Source organism: Thamnophis elegans, chromosome 12 (assembly GCF_009769535.1).
Source record: "Thamnophis elegans isolate rThaEle1 chromosome 12, rThaEle1.pri, whole genome shotgun sequence".
NCBI lineage: Eukaryota > Metazoa > Chordata > Lepidosauria > Squamata > Colubridae > Thamnophis > Thamnophis elegans.
This window is the reverse complement of record NC_045552.1, coordinates 31,676,092-31,690,759: the sequence shown is the minus strand read 5'-3', so window position 1 is coordinate 31,690,759 and position 14,668 is coordinate 31,676,092. Positions and strand designations below refer to the sequence as shown.

The window sequence follows — 14,668 nt, the reverse complement described above, 5'->3', positions numbered from 1 at the left end:
GATTCCCAACAAGGGTGTGGCTAGCTGATGAGAGCTAAATAGCTTGAAATAGATCTATACTAGTCTCCCTTTATTTATTTATCAGCATAAATATAACATATATATATATATATATATATATATATATATATATATATATATATATATATATATATATATATGTATATATATATATGTATATATATATATGTATATATATATATGTATATATATATATATATGTATATATATATATGTATATATGTATATATGTATATATATATATATAGTATTTGTGCTGATAAATAAATAAATAAATTATATATATATATATATATATATATGTGTGTGTGTGTGTGTGTGTGTGTGTGTGTTTTATTTGTGCTGATAAATATATATATATATATAGTTTCTATTAGATTTTTACAACCCCCGGTATGCCCAATTATGGGAGGAAGATCACTACTTCCATTCTCTGTCCTTCAGCTTGTATATATATGAACTTGATGCCAAATGCAGACTCTGCAAAGAAGTTGATGAAACTGTTGATCACATACTCAGCTGCTGCAAAAAAATCGCGCAGACTGATTATAAATTGCGGCACAATTCAGTAGCACAAATGATCCATTGGAATTTGTGCAAAAATTATAATATTAAAACAGCAACAAACTGGTAGGAACATCAACCTGAAAAAGTCACTGAAAATCAGATGGTCAAGATCTTGTGGGATTTCCGTATACAAAATACTGGCGCATAATACACCAGACATCACACTGGTTGAAAAAAATAAGGTCACAATTATAGACATTGCAATACCAGGTGATAGCAGGGTCGCCGAGAAGGAACATGAAAAAATCGCAAAATACCAGGACTTAAAAATCGAAATTCAACGACTATGGCACAAACCAGCAGTGGTAATTCCAGTGGTAATTGGCACACTGGGTGCTATTCCAAAAGCACTGGAATTACATTTCAAACAGTTAAAAATTGACAAAATCACCATCAGTCAAATGCGAAAAGCCGCACTGCTTGGATCTGCACGCATATTACGAAAATTCGTTACGAAGTTCTAGGCCCCTGGGTGAGGCCCGACTAGTAACCAATGCCAAATCTGACGAAACAACTGGCCGCTGTGATACAATTGTATAACAACAACAACAACAATAATAATAATAATAAAAATACGTTAGATACAATTAAAGTTTTGATTATTAGGGGGGAAATGCTATGATACAGGATATAGTCAAATAAAAGAGGGATAAGAATAACAATGCATATATAGATATGGGTATAACAAAAGGAAACTGGATCTAAACTTTAAACAGTGATTTGGAAAGGAGGATTAAAAAACTTTGTTATTAAATATTATGGATGTTTAGCTACAACAGGACATAAGGATTTAGTGTTAGTGGAGGATTTTAGAAATAGTAATTGAAAGGCCAGTATGTAGTTATGTATTTAACTTTGGTATATTTTATGATGAAGGATGTTTAAACAATTATAGTCAAATGAAAATGAAGATATAATGATGGTGACATGTGTAAATATTTGAGATAAAATACTTAAGTTAATATGAACTTGTGCGCATGTGCGAAGGAACATGTCTGCCGAGCTGATCGCTCCGGCACTCATACATTCAAAACAGCCAAAAAAGGAGAAATTGGCCTCGGAAATCGAGCTGAGAGAGGCCAGGGGACGACTGATTTCTCCGGGAGTCTAGTGCAGGCAGCGGACTGGAGAGACATTGCTCTCCGAGGCTGCCTTTTGGGAAAGACGCCGACGCCGTTCGGGAGCCGTTCGGAAGACACCGCGGCCCAGCTGATTGGTGAAGCGTTTGAAGACGCCGCTGCCCAGGTGCCGTTGGAAGGCGTTGCGACCCAGCCTGGTTAGAGTCGTTTGGGTGATACCGTTGGGGTTTTTTTTTACGATCCAGCCGGCCTGAGAGAGCTTTGACTCTTCCCCTACTGCTGGCTGAGGAAATCTCGCCCCCCCCTGCTTCCCCCTCCCCTTGGGAGAAACGTTTTGAAGACGCCGCTCGGGTGCCGTTTGGAAGGCGTCGCGATCCAGCTTGGTTGGAGACGTTGGGAAATACCGTTTGGGGGTTCTTTTGCGACCTGGCTGGCCTGAGAGAGCTTCGACTCTCTCCCATCTGCTGGCTGAGAGAATCTTCCCCCCCCCCTCCTGCTGCTATGACTGCCGCCCTGACTTTTTTTAACTACTATTATGTTGGCTGCTGCTGGCTTGCTGTTCCATGGGCTCGCCAAAGCTGCCCGGAAAACCCCCCGACTCAGCCGCCTGGTCTATTTCGTCAGCGTGGAACGGGTGAAGGGGTGGCTAGCCTGGATGGGTGAGTTAGGACTTAGTGTGATCAAGTGGCTAGCTTGTAGCCACCATTACAGCCCTCTGGAACCCTCCCCCCACCCAGCGCCTTTCAATCTACAATCCACCTTATTGGGCATGCAAGGCCCCCCCCGGTTTGCCCTCTTTTGTGGCTGGGGGGGGCTTTCTTGCTTACCATCTTTACCATCTACCTTAGCTGGCTCCTCCAATTACGTTTCACCTTTATGGACTTACCCCGCTGGACTCTTAGTTCTACATCTCTCCCCCTGGACTGTGTCTATCACCGTGCTGTTGCCCTTTGGACTTATATTTTTATGTATGGACTACTCGCGTATTTTTATCACCTTTTTATCCCTGCGCAAATTTTTCCTTGTAAGTAGTGTGGATGTGTATGACTGTAAGCGAATGACCCCACTTTTAGATTTGTGTAAATTCCCTTTTTATCATATTGTTATATTTTTAAAATTTCTTCCGGGGGTGTGAGTGAGTGATTGAGTGTTTGGATATGTAAGTGAGACTGGGATGGGAACCGGGTTCCCCCACACTGAGTGCTTCGCAGAAGTGTGGGGGGAGCTGGGCCTACTCCAATCTCAGGATGACTGATTCGAAGGGCCTGTCGGAAAATGCGGGGACTATGGGGGTGGGTGGAGGGACTACGGACACGAGAGTGGGCCGGAGCATTACGGTCTTAACAGGGAGGGGCAGATATGGCGGGGACTTTAGGGCTGGCCATTACCAGGGAAGGAGGGCTCGCTACGTTACAGAGATCCCTCCTTCCGGCCCTATGAGTCCCACTCCAAGGCCAGATGGCGCGAGTAATCAGGACCCTGGTCTCAGGCTGCTGCTAAATGCCAGGTCTGTAGTTCATAAGGCTCCTCTCGTTCGGGACTTAATTTTAGACAAGAGGGCAGACCTGGCATGTATTACTGAAACCTGTCTGGGCCCGGAGGGAGGAGTCCCCCTCGTAGAGATGTGCCCAGAGGGCTTTCAGGTGCTCCAGCAGCCGAGGGCCCAGGGAAGGGGTGGGGGTGTGGCCATTGTTATCCGAGAGTCTCTAGCACCTCGTAGGATCCCTGCTCCGGAGCTTGTCAGGTGTGAGTCCCTGCTGGTGAAGTTGGACCTCAAGGGTCAAGTGGGTGTGCTGCTAACGTACCTGCCTCCCAACTGCGTTGCAGCAGCCCTCCCCTCGCTCCTCGAGTCAATAGCCGAGCTGGCAGTTGAGTTCCCCAGACTTATGGTTCTGGGGGATTTCAACTTGCCTTCGCTCGATGAACACTCTGATGGAGCGCAGAAGTTCATGGCTTCCATGACAACCATGGGCTTGACCCAAGTAATCCGGGGACCAACCCACTCAGCGGGTCACACGCTTGACCTCGTATTTCTCTCGGAGCAGTGGAATTGTGATCTTGGTCTGAGGGGTAGCGAGATCTTGCCCCTGTCATGGTCGGACCACTACCTATTGAGGCTTGACTTTCGGAGACCAAACCCCCACTGTAGGGAGGAGGAACCGACCAGGTGGTTCCGCCCCAGGCGACTTATGGACCCTTCGGGGTTCCAGACGGAGCTTGGGGTTATTCCTGATACTCTCGCCCGCAGTCCGGTGGAGACTCTGGTTGCTGCCTGGAACTCGGCAGTGACGGAGTCCCTTAACCGGATTGCGCCTCTACGGCTGCTCCGAGGCAGTGGATCCCGGAGGGCTCCTTGGTTCACTGAGAAACTCCGGGAGATGAAGCGCCGGAAGAGACGCCTAGAGCACAATTGGAGGTCCAGTAAATCCGAATCGAGCCGAGCACTTTTAACAACCTGCATCAGAGAATACATTCGAGCAATCAGGACGTCTAAGAGATCACATATTGCCTCTCTGATTGCGTCCGCTGAGTCACGCCCAGCCGCCCTGTTTAGGATAACCCGTTCCCTCCTAAATAGCAGGGACACGGGCGATCCGCTGCAGGGCAGGGCTGAGGATTACGTCCAATTCCTCGCGGACAAGGTTGCTCGGCTCGGGGCGGACCTGGACTCCAATCCTGCAGAACCAGCCGAGGCACTAAGGGATAATCTGGTAAGCCATCGCTGGATTGATTTTCAAGCTGTTACCCCTGAGGACGTGGACAAGGCGATGAGAGCTGTTGGCGCCTCCACATGTGTGCTGGACCTGTGCCCCTCCTGGCTGGTTGTAAACAGCAGAGAGGTGACACGAGGCTGGATCCAGGCGGTTGTTACCGCCTCCCTTCGGGAGGGGATGTTTCCCCTCGCTTTAAAGGCGGCGGTGGTGAGACCCCTCCTGAAGAAACCATCCTTGGATCCAGCCATTTTAAACAACTATCGTCCAGTCTCCAACCTCCCCTTTGTGGGGAAGGTTGTTGAGAAGGTGGTGGCCTTTCAGCTCCAGCGATCCTTGGAGGAAGCCAGTTATCTCGATCCATTCCAGTCCGGCTTCAGACCTGGCTACAGCACAGAAACCGCTTTGGTCGCATTGACCGATGATCTCTGGAGAGCCAGGGATGGAGGCCATGCCTCCATCCTGGTGCTCCTTGACCTCTCGGCGGCTTTCGATACCATCGACCATGGTATCCTTCTGCGATGACTGCGGGAGGTGGGGGTGGGAGGCACTGTTTTACAGTGGTTCTCCTCTTACCTCTCGGACAGGTCGCAGTCGGTGTTAGTCGGAGGGCAGAGATCGACCCCTAGGCCCCTAACACATGGGGTGCCGCAGGGTTCGGTCCTGTCCCCCCTTCTTTTCAACATCTACATGAAACCGCTGGGTGAGATAATTCGACGGCACGGGATAAAATACCATCAATATGCGGACGATACTCAGTTGTATCTGTCCGCCCCGTGCCAACTCAATGAAGTGATGGACGTGATGACTCAGGGTCTTGAGGCTGTTAGAGACTGGATGGGGGTTAACAAGCTTGTGCTCAATCCAGAAAAGACCGAGTGGCTGTTGTGCTTCCCTCCCACGAATTGGCCAAGTGTTCCATCTCTCAGGCTGGGGGGTCAAATTGTACGCCCCTCAGATAGGGTTCGCAACTTGGGAGTCCTCCTGGACCTTCAGCTGACTTTTGAACACCATTTGTCAGCTGTAACCAGGGGGGCATTTGCCCAGGTTTGCCTGGTGCACCAGTTGCGTCCCTACCTGAACTGGGAGGCCCTCACAACAGTCACTCGTGCCCTTGTGACCTCTAGGCTGGAGTACTGCAATGTGCTCTACATGGGGCTGCCCTTGAAGAGTATTCGGCGACTTCAGCTGGTCCAGAATGCAGCCGCGCGAGCGATCGTGGGTGCAACTTGATTCACCCACATAACACCTATCCTCCGCGAGCTGCACTGGCTGCCTGTTGATCTCCGGGTGCGCTTCAAGGTGCTACTTGTCACCTACAAAGCCCTTCATGGTATTGGATCTGGGTACTTGAGAGACCGCCTACTGCCAATCACCTCCACTAGACCGATAAGATCGCATAGATTAGGCCTCCTCCGAATTCCATCAGCCAGCCAGTGTAGACTGGCAACTACTCGGAGGAGAGCCTTCTCGGTGGCTGCTCCGACCCTCTGGAACGAACTCCCCGTGGAGATCCGGACCCTCACCACCCTCCAGACCTTCCGCGCCGCACTTAAAATCTGGCTATCCTGGCTGGCCTGGGGTTAAAGACTCTAACCCCTACTCGAATTGTGTGACTGTTGAGTTCTTAAATGATGTAGTGCTTTTATGTTGTAAATTGTTTGTCCTTCACCCACCCCTTTTGAACTGTGAGCCGCCCTGAGTCCCCCCAGGGAAAAGGGCGGCATACAAATAAAGTGAAACTGAAACTAAACTATGTTTGTTGACTGTGGAAGAGATGCACAAAAGTTTCTTTTGTAATCAACTGATATACTTTCTATAGCATGTAAAGAAGGATGATCTATTTGTTTTAAATTAAAAATTAAAAATATTTTATTAAAAAAAAGTCTCCAAAAAGGTTATCAAATAATTCTCTTTAAAAAGCATTTTGGAAAACAGAATTCTGTGCAAATATTTGAAAATGTATATTAGTCTTCTAACAGACAGACTAAAAGGGGACAGATTCAGATTATATCAATCCAAGCAATTTTCAAACAGTTCCAATTGCCATAATTCAAGGACTACCTATGCTATCTGGCATTTAATGTCATTTTAGGATAATGTCCTTTTTCTGTGATTGTCATTTGTACAATGGTTCAAACACTTATTTTAGAAAATTTATCTGGCCACCTGCTCCTTCTCGGTGACTCTGAGTGGCTGACGTGTGTGTGTGTGTGTATGTCCGTGCGCACGTGTGTATTGTAATTTATCCTGTGGCTCCTTAGCTAATGTATTACAGCAGCGGTCTTTAACCTTTCTGGCACCAGGGACCAATTTCGGAAGAAAAATTGTCTTCCATGGACTAGGTGGGGATGGTTTCACGTGGAACCTAGATCCTGTCCATGCACAGATAAAGCTTTGCTCTCTCACCCACCTCTTGTATGGCCCAGTTCCTAACAGGTCGTGGACCAACACCAGTCCACGGCCCAGGAGTTGGGGATTCCTGAGTTAGAGAAATCACCCTCCCTCCCATGCTAGGATAATTATCTCATTGCCTGTTCGGGCAATGTTTAATGCAGTTTTAAAGCAATTTCTCATGATAGTTTTGTGGAACTAATAGATGAAACGGAAGGACATTACGAGAACTGAAACATTTCTACTGTTGCTCCCTATATGATACTTGGAACACTTGTAGTATATTCCAACTTTCACCTCACTAGGACACAGCCAGCTCAGACTAAATATTTCAGATGAAACTGCCCTGAGTTTGAAGCAGAGCGTATTTTCTATTTTAGAAAAAATAACAAAATCATGATTATTGTTTTTAATGGTGATATTTGTGCTGCTGTCTATGACTGTAATAAAGATTGATTGATTGACAGAACAAAATTATGAGGCGCACAAGCCCATTTGCTCACCTTTGCGTTCAAAGCTTTCTTCTCTGAGGATACACACCAAGGCTAGAAATTTTGTCACTTCTTTTAAATATAAAACAGTTGTGTTATTGAGTTTAATAATTGCCATAGATTCCTCGTCATATGCACTACCGCTGCCATCTTCTTTTAGCCTAGAATAGGTTGAAGGAGAAAGACTGTTCAGCATACCTGAGTTTTAGACTGAGCACTTAAACTTGATACAACTCAGATGCCTCATTTATATTTGAGCAACTGAACAGAAATTTACAACAAATTTACCACTTTTACAATTTATGACAACTTCAGAAATGTACATTTGCTTTTTAGCTTGATTAATCTACAAATGTTTTAATATCCTTACATTTATATAAATATAAGTTTATATTAATATAAAAGTCAGCTTACCATAATACCATATTTACCAATTACCATAATTGTTATGTTATTTATTCATTAAATTTATATGCTGCCCATCTTATTCACAAGGTAACTCTGGGCAGCAGTTACATTTTGACAGAAATACCTGTACTGTGATCATGACGTGAGACATACCAGGTTTCATAAGGACGCTTGCTCAGGATTCTAGACCAAATCAGTTTTGTTGACAAAATTATGCCAACAATAAGCAAGGCGGCATAGCATCGCCCATTTTATAAACTAAATGCTTCACAATTTTAAGATTATCCTGCATTTCTCAAAATATCCCTGAACAGTAAACAAGTCACTGGCTTCTTTCACGATTGTTGTTCTATACTTCTAGTGCATTTACTTACCCATATATGCAAGAAACATCAATGACGACGTCAATCATGTCGCAACATAGCTCATAGGACTGCATGTCAACAGGGGAACTGTCTGTTGCAATATAGATCTTGCTGACAACATCAAAAAGAAAAGCTTTCTCAATCCCAGAGTTCTTCAGAAAATGAAAAGACAGGTTTAAATTAAGATTGCATCTCACAAATGCCCACATCTGTCCCAAGATCCATTTGCTTTTATTTATTTTGCAATTCTTGATTGTATATACTTAGGAGGTAAAAATAACCACAATACAAAGGAATTATTGAACCCACCACATATTTTAATAATTCTACTAGCGTGCAATCCAAATCTTTGATATATAAAGATTACTAATTTAAAATGTCTAATATAAACCAAATAATCTGTTAAAACTCACCCAGATTAAGCAGTCTCCAACCCACCTCTGCTTTGGAGGCAAAAGTTCTTTCCAAGATCTCTTGGTGTCAATTTCACTATCTCCTAAATGAAAACCACTCACCTAATAACTTTCGCCACATTAGTCACCCTTTCAAAATGTGGAGTAATTAACTGCTACTTACTGATATAAAGATATTCAGCAAGTTTTCCAAAGTGGGCAGCTGTGGAATGAGTTTCTGCACCACCTTACTGAAGGCCTCAAATATTGAGTGATCATAGATGCTGGTCAAATAAAAGCTAAAAAAAAAAAGAACTCTATAATTAGTTACCGGAATGGTTTCAAATGTTACCTGCTGTTTTGGCCAAGCTAATACCACCACTGATATCATCCCCCAACTGGAATCTGTTGAAATTCATTTCTTTGTGTGATTCACAATTAACTAACTAACACAGTTATGATTTACTGAAACAACCAGGATCTGCATGGCACATTAAACCCTAATCTAAATACATTGGTTAGTGCTTGTCTCTTAAAAATTAGGCACTGGAAAAAAAGATTAAGAAATCTACACTAACATTTTCATTGCAATTAACCAATTAATAAACTGCTTGGTATGTAAATAAATGACCTGTTTAGAAATACTATATTTATACCAAATCAAGAAACGGACTAACAGGTGAGAGGGGAGAGAACTTTGTTCAGCATGAACCAAATTTTGGTTTTCAGAAATTCAAGAAAATGATACAGTCAGAAAAATATCAGATGAGAAAAAAGGAGACTTGTGAATTGTGACAGCAGTTGAAATTCAGAAAAAATATATTCTGGGCTTTGGCTATTCCCTTCCCCACCCAAAAAGTAGTGCTGAATCGTTAAACAAGCTTTCAGACCTTGTTAAGGCAGCAAAATGCAGCATTTTGTTGTTGGGGCACTCGGCAGTGGCATTTTCTGACCAGGGGAAAATGGCAACCACTTCTGGAATCGTGCCATGGGTACAATCAAAACAGTATTTCTTTATTGAAAGAAGCCTCCCTGCTATTCACATGTTCTGATCCCAACTTGTAATTAGTAACAGCCATTCAAAAGCATTTAAGAAACTACAGAAATTTCACTTGCCTAAGATGTAGTTTTTCTAAGCCAGCATCGGCAAGATCATCATTGGCTCTTTGATGGATGTCCCTTTGAGTTTCAATTTTATGGTCATCCGATAAGCCATCAACTTTATGAATAAAGACTTCAAAGTTCATGTCTGGATTGATTTTGTAGGCTTTGGAAACCGTAATATGGAGTCTGGTTAATGCTTCCATGTAGTCGTCCTGTAAAAGAAATGGAATATATCTGTTTTTTGCAAGATTGCTCTGAGTGTTTTTTGCAGCTCTTGGATCTTTTCAGGAATCCCAAGAACAGCTTTGACTGGGGACCATTTCTAGGCCCTTTGGAGCCCAAGAAATTGAGAGAAAAGCAGAGGAAACAATAACAAGTTAATTACCGCAAACCGTGTTTAGTTTATACTGAGCTCAGCCTTACTCTTTGTCGTCCCCCCCTCCCACCTGCGCGTCAATGACGTAAATGAGAGCTCCGGTGCCTCGGAAGATCATCTCGTAGTCAAAGGTGGGATCGAAGAAATCCATCTGGCCAGGAAAGTCCCAGATCTGGAAGTTGACGAAGGAGCTGTTGGAGACGTCGTCCTTGTAGATTTTGTTGGTGCTCTCCAGAAAGAGCGTCTCGTTGGGGGACATTTTGTGGAAGACCACCTGCCGGGCACAAACCACAGGCTGCTCAGGCCGGGCCTCTTCCCCCCCCCCGGCAGCCTCGCCAGCCCCCGCAGAGCCCGGCCTTCGCCCAAGGACACCTTCTGGATCGAGGACTTCCCGCTCCGCCGCAGCCCCATCAGCAGGATACGGGGCTGGTTGGAGGAGTCGCCCCCGCCGGCCCCCAGCCCGCCTCCGGGCCCCGCCAGGCCGATCCCGCCGCCGCCGCCTCCCGCTAGTTCGGCCCCGTCGTCCTCGCCCGCCTCGGCCTCGTCAACTTCGTAGCCGAAGTCTTTGGGGAAGACATCGGCCGCGGGCAGCTGCGCCGGCTCCTCGGCGGCGTCCGCGGCTCCGAACGGCATGGCGTCCATGACGAGGCCGGGCCGAGGCGGACGCCCAGCCGATTGGCTGGCGCCGGCGCGGCGATCACGTGACCCCTCCCCACGGCTACGCCTCCCTGCCTCCGGGCTGCTTCCGGGTCCGGGCTGCCCCCACCGACCGGCCGGTTACAAGGCAGGCAAGCGACAGCCAGCGCAGCCGAGGTCCCTCCAGACTCCGGGCACTTCGCGATCGGCGCCCCACGAAGGGAAGACCTGACTGTAATTTGGTTTTAAATTGAGTAACAACTCTATATAATTCTCCAAAAAGCCGTATAAACGAAGTTAATGCCAACCACTAGTTACATTTGTAGTTGTAAAAAGTATATTAGATTTCTATTCTATAATTTTTTGCTCTTGATTTGCCTCATTAGAAAAGTTTACCTTATTTTACACCTGTACTTTTCAGCTTTTTATCTTATTTTCCTTTATTGCCATAACCATGTACTAGGCAGATTTCATCTTTTCAACGAGTAAATAACATCTTAACACTGTAATGTGAGGAAATATTCCAGAATATTAGAACATTGTCACTGATCAATAACTTTAGTTGAGAGATATATAGCCGAAGGACAGAGAATGGAAGTAGTGATCTTCCATATTTGGGCATACCGGGGGTTGTATATATATATGCCCAAATATGGAAGATCACTACTTCCATTCTCTGTCCTTCGGCTTGTCACAAGAGACCATCCAGGCAGAAACCCAATATTTTTACTGTTGCCTTTTTGTTACATTTTGGTGTGTGTGTGTGTATATATACATATATATGTTTTCTGAGGTTTTCGCGGGTGTTAGTATGTAGGTCTCTAGTTGTTCGGGTTTTCTCCCGCGTAGAATTGGAGAATCACACTACTCCTGGAAACACCAAACCTGAAGTAGTCAGCAGCAGCCTGAAGATGACGAATGTGACTTCGTCGAAACGTCGCCAAGACATCTCCAATTCTACGCGGGAGAAAACCCGAACAACTAGAGACCTACATACATATATATACATATACATATACATATTATATATATACATATTATACATATATATATATATATATATATATATATATATATATATATATATATATATATATAATTTCAACTAAAGTTATAGATCATACCTAGACCTACAGGCAATGGTCAACTTACAGTGGCAATTGGAATGTTGTCCTTGAGTGATGCTGTCATGACTTTTTGACCTTTTCCTTAGCAATGGCAATCTTTGTAGTCCCAGGTACCACTGCTAACTGAATTCCACATTATTAGATGTGACTACTTCCTGCTGGCTTCACACAAACTTACAAGTCCAAGGACAGCAGGCAGACAAGTGGTGGCTGGCCAGTGGGAGAGGAAACAAGGGTGTGCAGATCAGGAAAGGTGCATTGGGGAGTAATACTGGTCAGGAAGCATCAGTCCAAGTAGATGGACTGAGTGAGGATGCAGTTAGGGGAAGCCAGCAGGGAAGGTTGCAAATGGAGAACATGCAATAATGAAGTGCTACAATCAGTTGTAAATGTGAAATGGTTGCCAAGTGCCCATATTATGACCACGGGTGTGCTGGGGTGGCCAGAACCCCAAGGATCAGCCTCATTGTAACTTCAAACAGTTGCAGAACAAGTTATTCAGCTTTGCACTGAAAGGGCCTACCCAAACAGCCCTCTAAGCAAAACCATGGCCACAAGAAAAAGTTGCAAGACTCCCAGACACCTGTCCTTTAAGATCTTTTATTGAGACATGTACAAGGCTTATTCTCCCCGCTTCTCTTCTTGCGGCGGTTCGTACTGGGCCAGCTGAAAAGAAGGGTGAGGTGGTTAGTCTCCCCCAGACGCAAGGAGCCCACCTGGAGGTCGATTCTCCCCAGCGAAAGGCCTAGGCCTCCCGGGAAACTGCTTTACCTTGGCTTTCAGCTTCCGATTTTCTTCCAGGAGGGCTTCATACTTCTCTTTCATCTCGGCCACCTCCAGGCGGAGGACTTCCACCTCGGGGTTCTCCGGAGCCGCGGCTCCCAGGTGGTGTTTCAGGAAGCTTTGAGGCGGCAGTCAAGGGCCGTGACGCCTCCCAAGGCCCAGCCCGGCCCTCCCACCCGCTCCGCCCGGCCAAGGATACTCGAGGGCGCAGCTGGGCTTCTCGGGCTCCTCGTACAACGCCACCAGCACTGCAGGGCGAGAAAGCGGAAGCGGCGCTGGCGACCCGGCAGGCAGAAACGAACGGCACCTCGCACCCCACCCCACCCTCAGCGCCAAGCCACCTTACCTTTGGTTAGGGTGTCCATCACGCCGGACTTCTCCAGGTAGCGCCGGAACTGCTCCCTCTTGGAGTCGGCGGCCTACACCGCAGGGCGGGAGGGAAGGAAGGAGGGAGTCAAGCGCACTCCGCCCCCGCCCCCACAAGCCCGGTCACGGTGGCGGCCCCCCCTCCCCTCACCTTGTAGCTGGCCATGGGCCCCTTCGGCTCCTCTCGCTGCTGCTGCTACTGCTACTGCTGCTGCTGCTCCCGGGCCACCCGCGCATGAAACGGGAGGACGTGTGCGCCGCCGCCCGCCTCTTTAGCGCGCCGCGGCGTCCGCGCGTCGCCATGGATACAAGCGGCACCGCCTCCATGGGCCCCTCCTCTTCCGCCGCCGGCTTCCCCTCTGCGCTTCTTTGGGCCAGAGGCGGATGAAAGGGCCGGGGCCTCCTGTGTGCGCCGTCTAGCCTCGCGGTTCTCCGGCTGAGCTCCCTCCCCGCTGGGCAGGATCCTCGCCACGGAGCCCCTTTGGGTGATTGGGAGCCGTTGGAGTTGGAGGAGCTGCGGAAGTCGGAAGTGGAGGTGAAGTCAAGAGGCCGCTCCGTGCAGCCTCCCTGAGGAGCTCCCTTTGGGAGGCTGCGGCTGAAGCTGAAGCGGCAGGGAGCCATTTACTGGGCGTGGGGAAAGAGAGCCGAGGTTGTTACAGAAACTGCCAGCTGACATGGCAGCCTCTGAATCAGAGTCGTGGGAGATGTAATTGGGACGGAAGAAATATATTCGCTTTAGACGCTTGGGATAGGCTGTGACGGCATGAGTACTAAGCCAATCAGGAGACAGTGGGAGGTACATTTGTAAGGGCAATAGAGACTATAAGTCAAACCCTGGTGGAGTTGGGGGGGGGGGCTGCAACCTTGAACACTCAGAGCCGTTTGGACCCGTTTTCCACAGAAAACACCGGGAGCTACAAAACCTGGGTGGGCGTGGTCAATTCAATGTCACTCCCACCCAGTCACATGACACACATCCCCCCTCAGCCATCCCTACCCAGCTTTAGCAGCTCCTGTTTTTTTCTGTGGGAAATGGGTATCTGTCTCTCTCCCTCTCATTTATGTTCTTCCTTTTTCTCTTTCTTTCTTTCCCTCTTCTCTCTCATTTATTTTCCTCTCTCTCATTCTCTCCCTCCAGCTCTTTCATTTCTCTGTCCTTATCCCATTCTCTCTCTCCCCCCCCCTCCCATACGGGATTCCCTTCATATCAGCTCAGGAAGAGGGAGGAGCAGCTGCCACCACCAAATGCAGGAAGGGAGGAGCTCTGGCTCTCCTGCACAGCTCAGCTAGCTACTCTGAGGATGCAGTGGTGGCAGCGGAAGGAGGAGTCCTTGATCTCAGCCCAGGAGAGGATCCTGCTTGTGTGCTTGCATCCCTCCTTCTCACCACTCCCTGGCTGGCTGTGGCGAGACCAGGAGGGTGCGCACAAGTGGGAAGATCCTCCTCAAGTCAGCGGCCGAGCTCGGCCAAAGTGCAGCAAAAGCGTGCGTGGGGTGGACAGGCGCTCGCTTGAAAAGAGTCTCCCCACTTATGCGCACTCTCCTGGGCTCCGTCACAGCAGTCAGTTCCGGCCAGGTTGGGTCAGTGTCTTGGGCCAGAGAGCAAGCGACCAAGGCACACGCAGCACGAACAAGGGCTGAAAAAGCTCCAGCAAGAGGGAGATGCTGGAAAATCAGCTGCAGCCACTACTCCATCCCCCCTCCCGGCCATTGCCCTTACTTTCTCAGGTCAGGTGAGAATGATGGGGAGGCTGAGGGGTGGGGCCAGCCAGTGGTGGAATCACCCAACAGGGAGCCATAGCAGAGGGCCCAAAGAGGCGCATGCGACCCCAGCCGCAGGTTGCCGACC

The 14,668-nt window shown here is 47.5% G+C and overlaps 2 protein-coding genes across 4 annotated transcripts in view; both read right to left on the bottom strand.

The window, feature by feature from the left end:
- LOC116515498 (ras-related GTP-binding protein C-like) overlaps positions 1-10,586 on the bottom strand; it is a 65,930-nt gene extending 55,344 nt beyond the window's left edge. For all 3 annotated transcript variants that reach the window (XM_032227579.1, XM_032227581.1, XM_032227578.1), the window contains exons 1-6: positions 10,281-10,586; positions 9,979-10,182; positions 9,545-9,744; positions 8,613-8,727; positions 8,046-8,188; positions 7,276-7,424 (exon numbers count right to left, since the gene is read on the bottom strand). In XM_032227579.1, coding sequence (XP_032083470.1) covers positions 7,276-7,424; positions 8,046-8,188; positions 8,613-8,727; positions 9,545-9,744; positions 9,979-10,182; positions 10,281-10,550 — 1,081 coding nt within the window. In that variant the 5' untranslated portion in view covers positions 10,551-10,586. The remainder of the gene's footprint in view (positions 1-7,275; positions 7,425-8,045; positions 8,189-8,612; positions 8,728-9,544; positions 9,745-9,978; positions 10,183-10,280) is intronic.
- A 1,669-nt stretch (positions 10,587-12,255) lies between these two features.
- MYCBP (MYC binding protein) lies at positions 12,256-13,894 on the bottom strand. The gene is made up of 5 exons (XM_032228058.1): positions 12,972-13,894; positions 12,801-12,873; positions 12,654-12,702; positions 12,443-12,572; positions 12,256-12,337 (listed from the first exon to the last, which is right to left on the bottom strand). Exons 1-5 carry the CDS (start codon positions 12,984-12,986, stop codon positions 12,293-12,295), a joined length of 312 nt encoding a protein of 103 aa, XP_032083949.1. The 5' UTR covers positions 12,987-13,894; the 3' UTR covers positions 12,256-12,292.
- Positions 13,895-14,668: the final 774 nt, after the last annotated feature.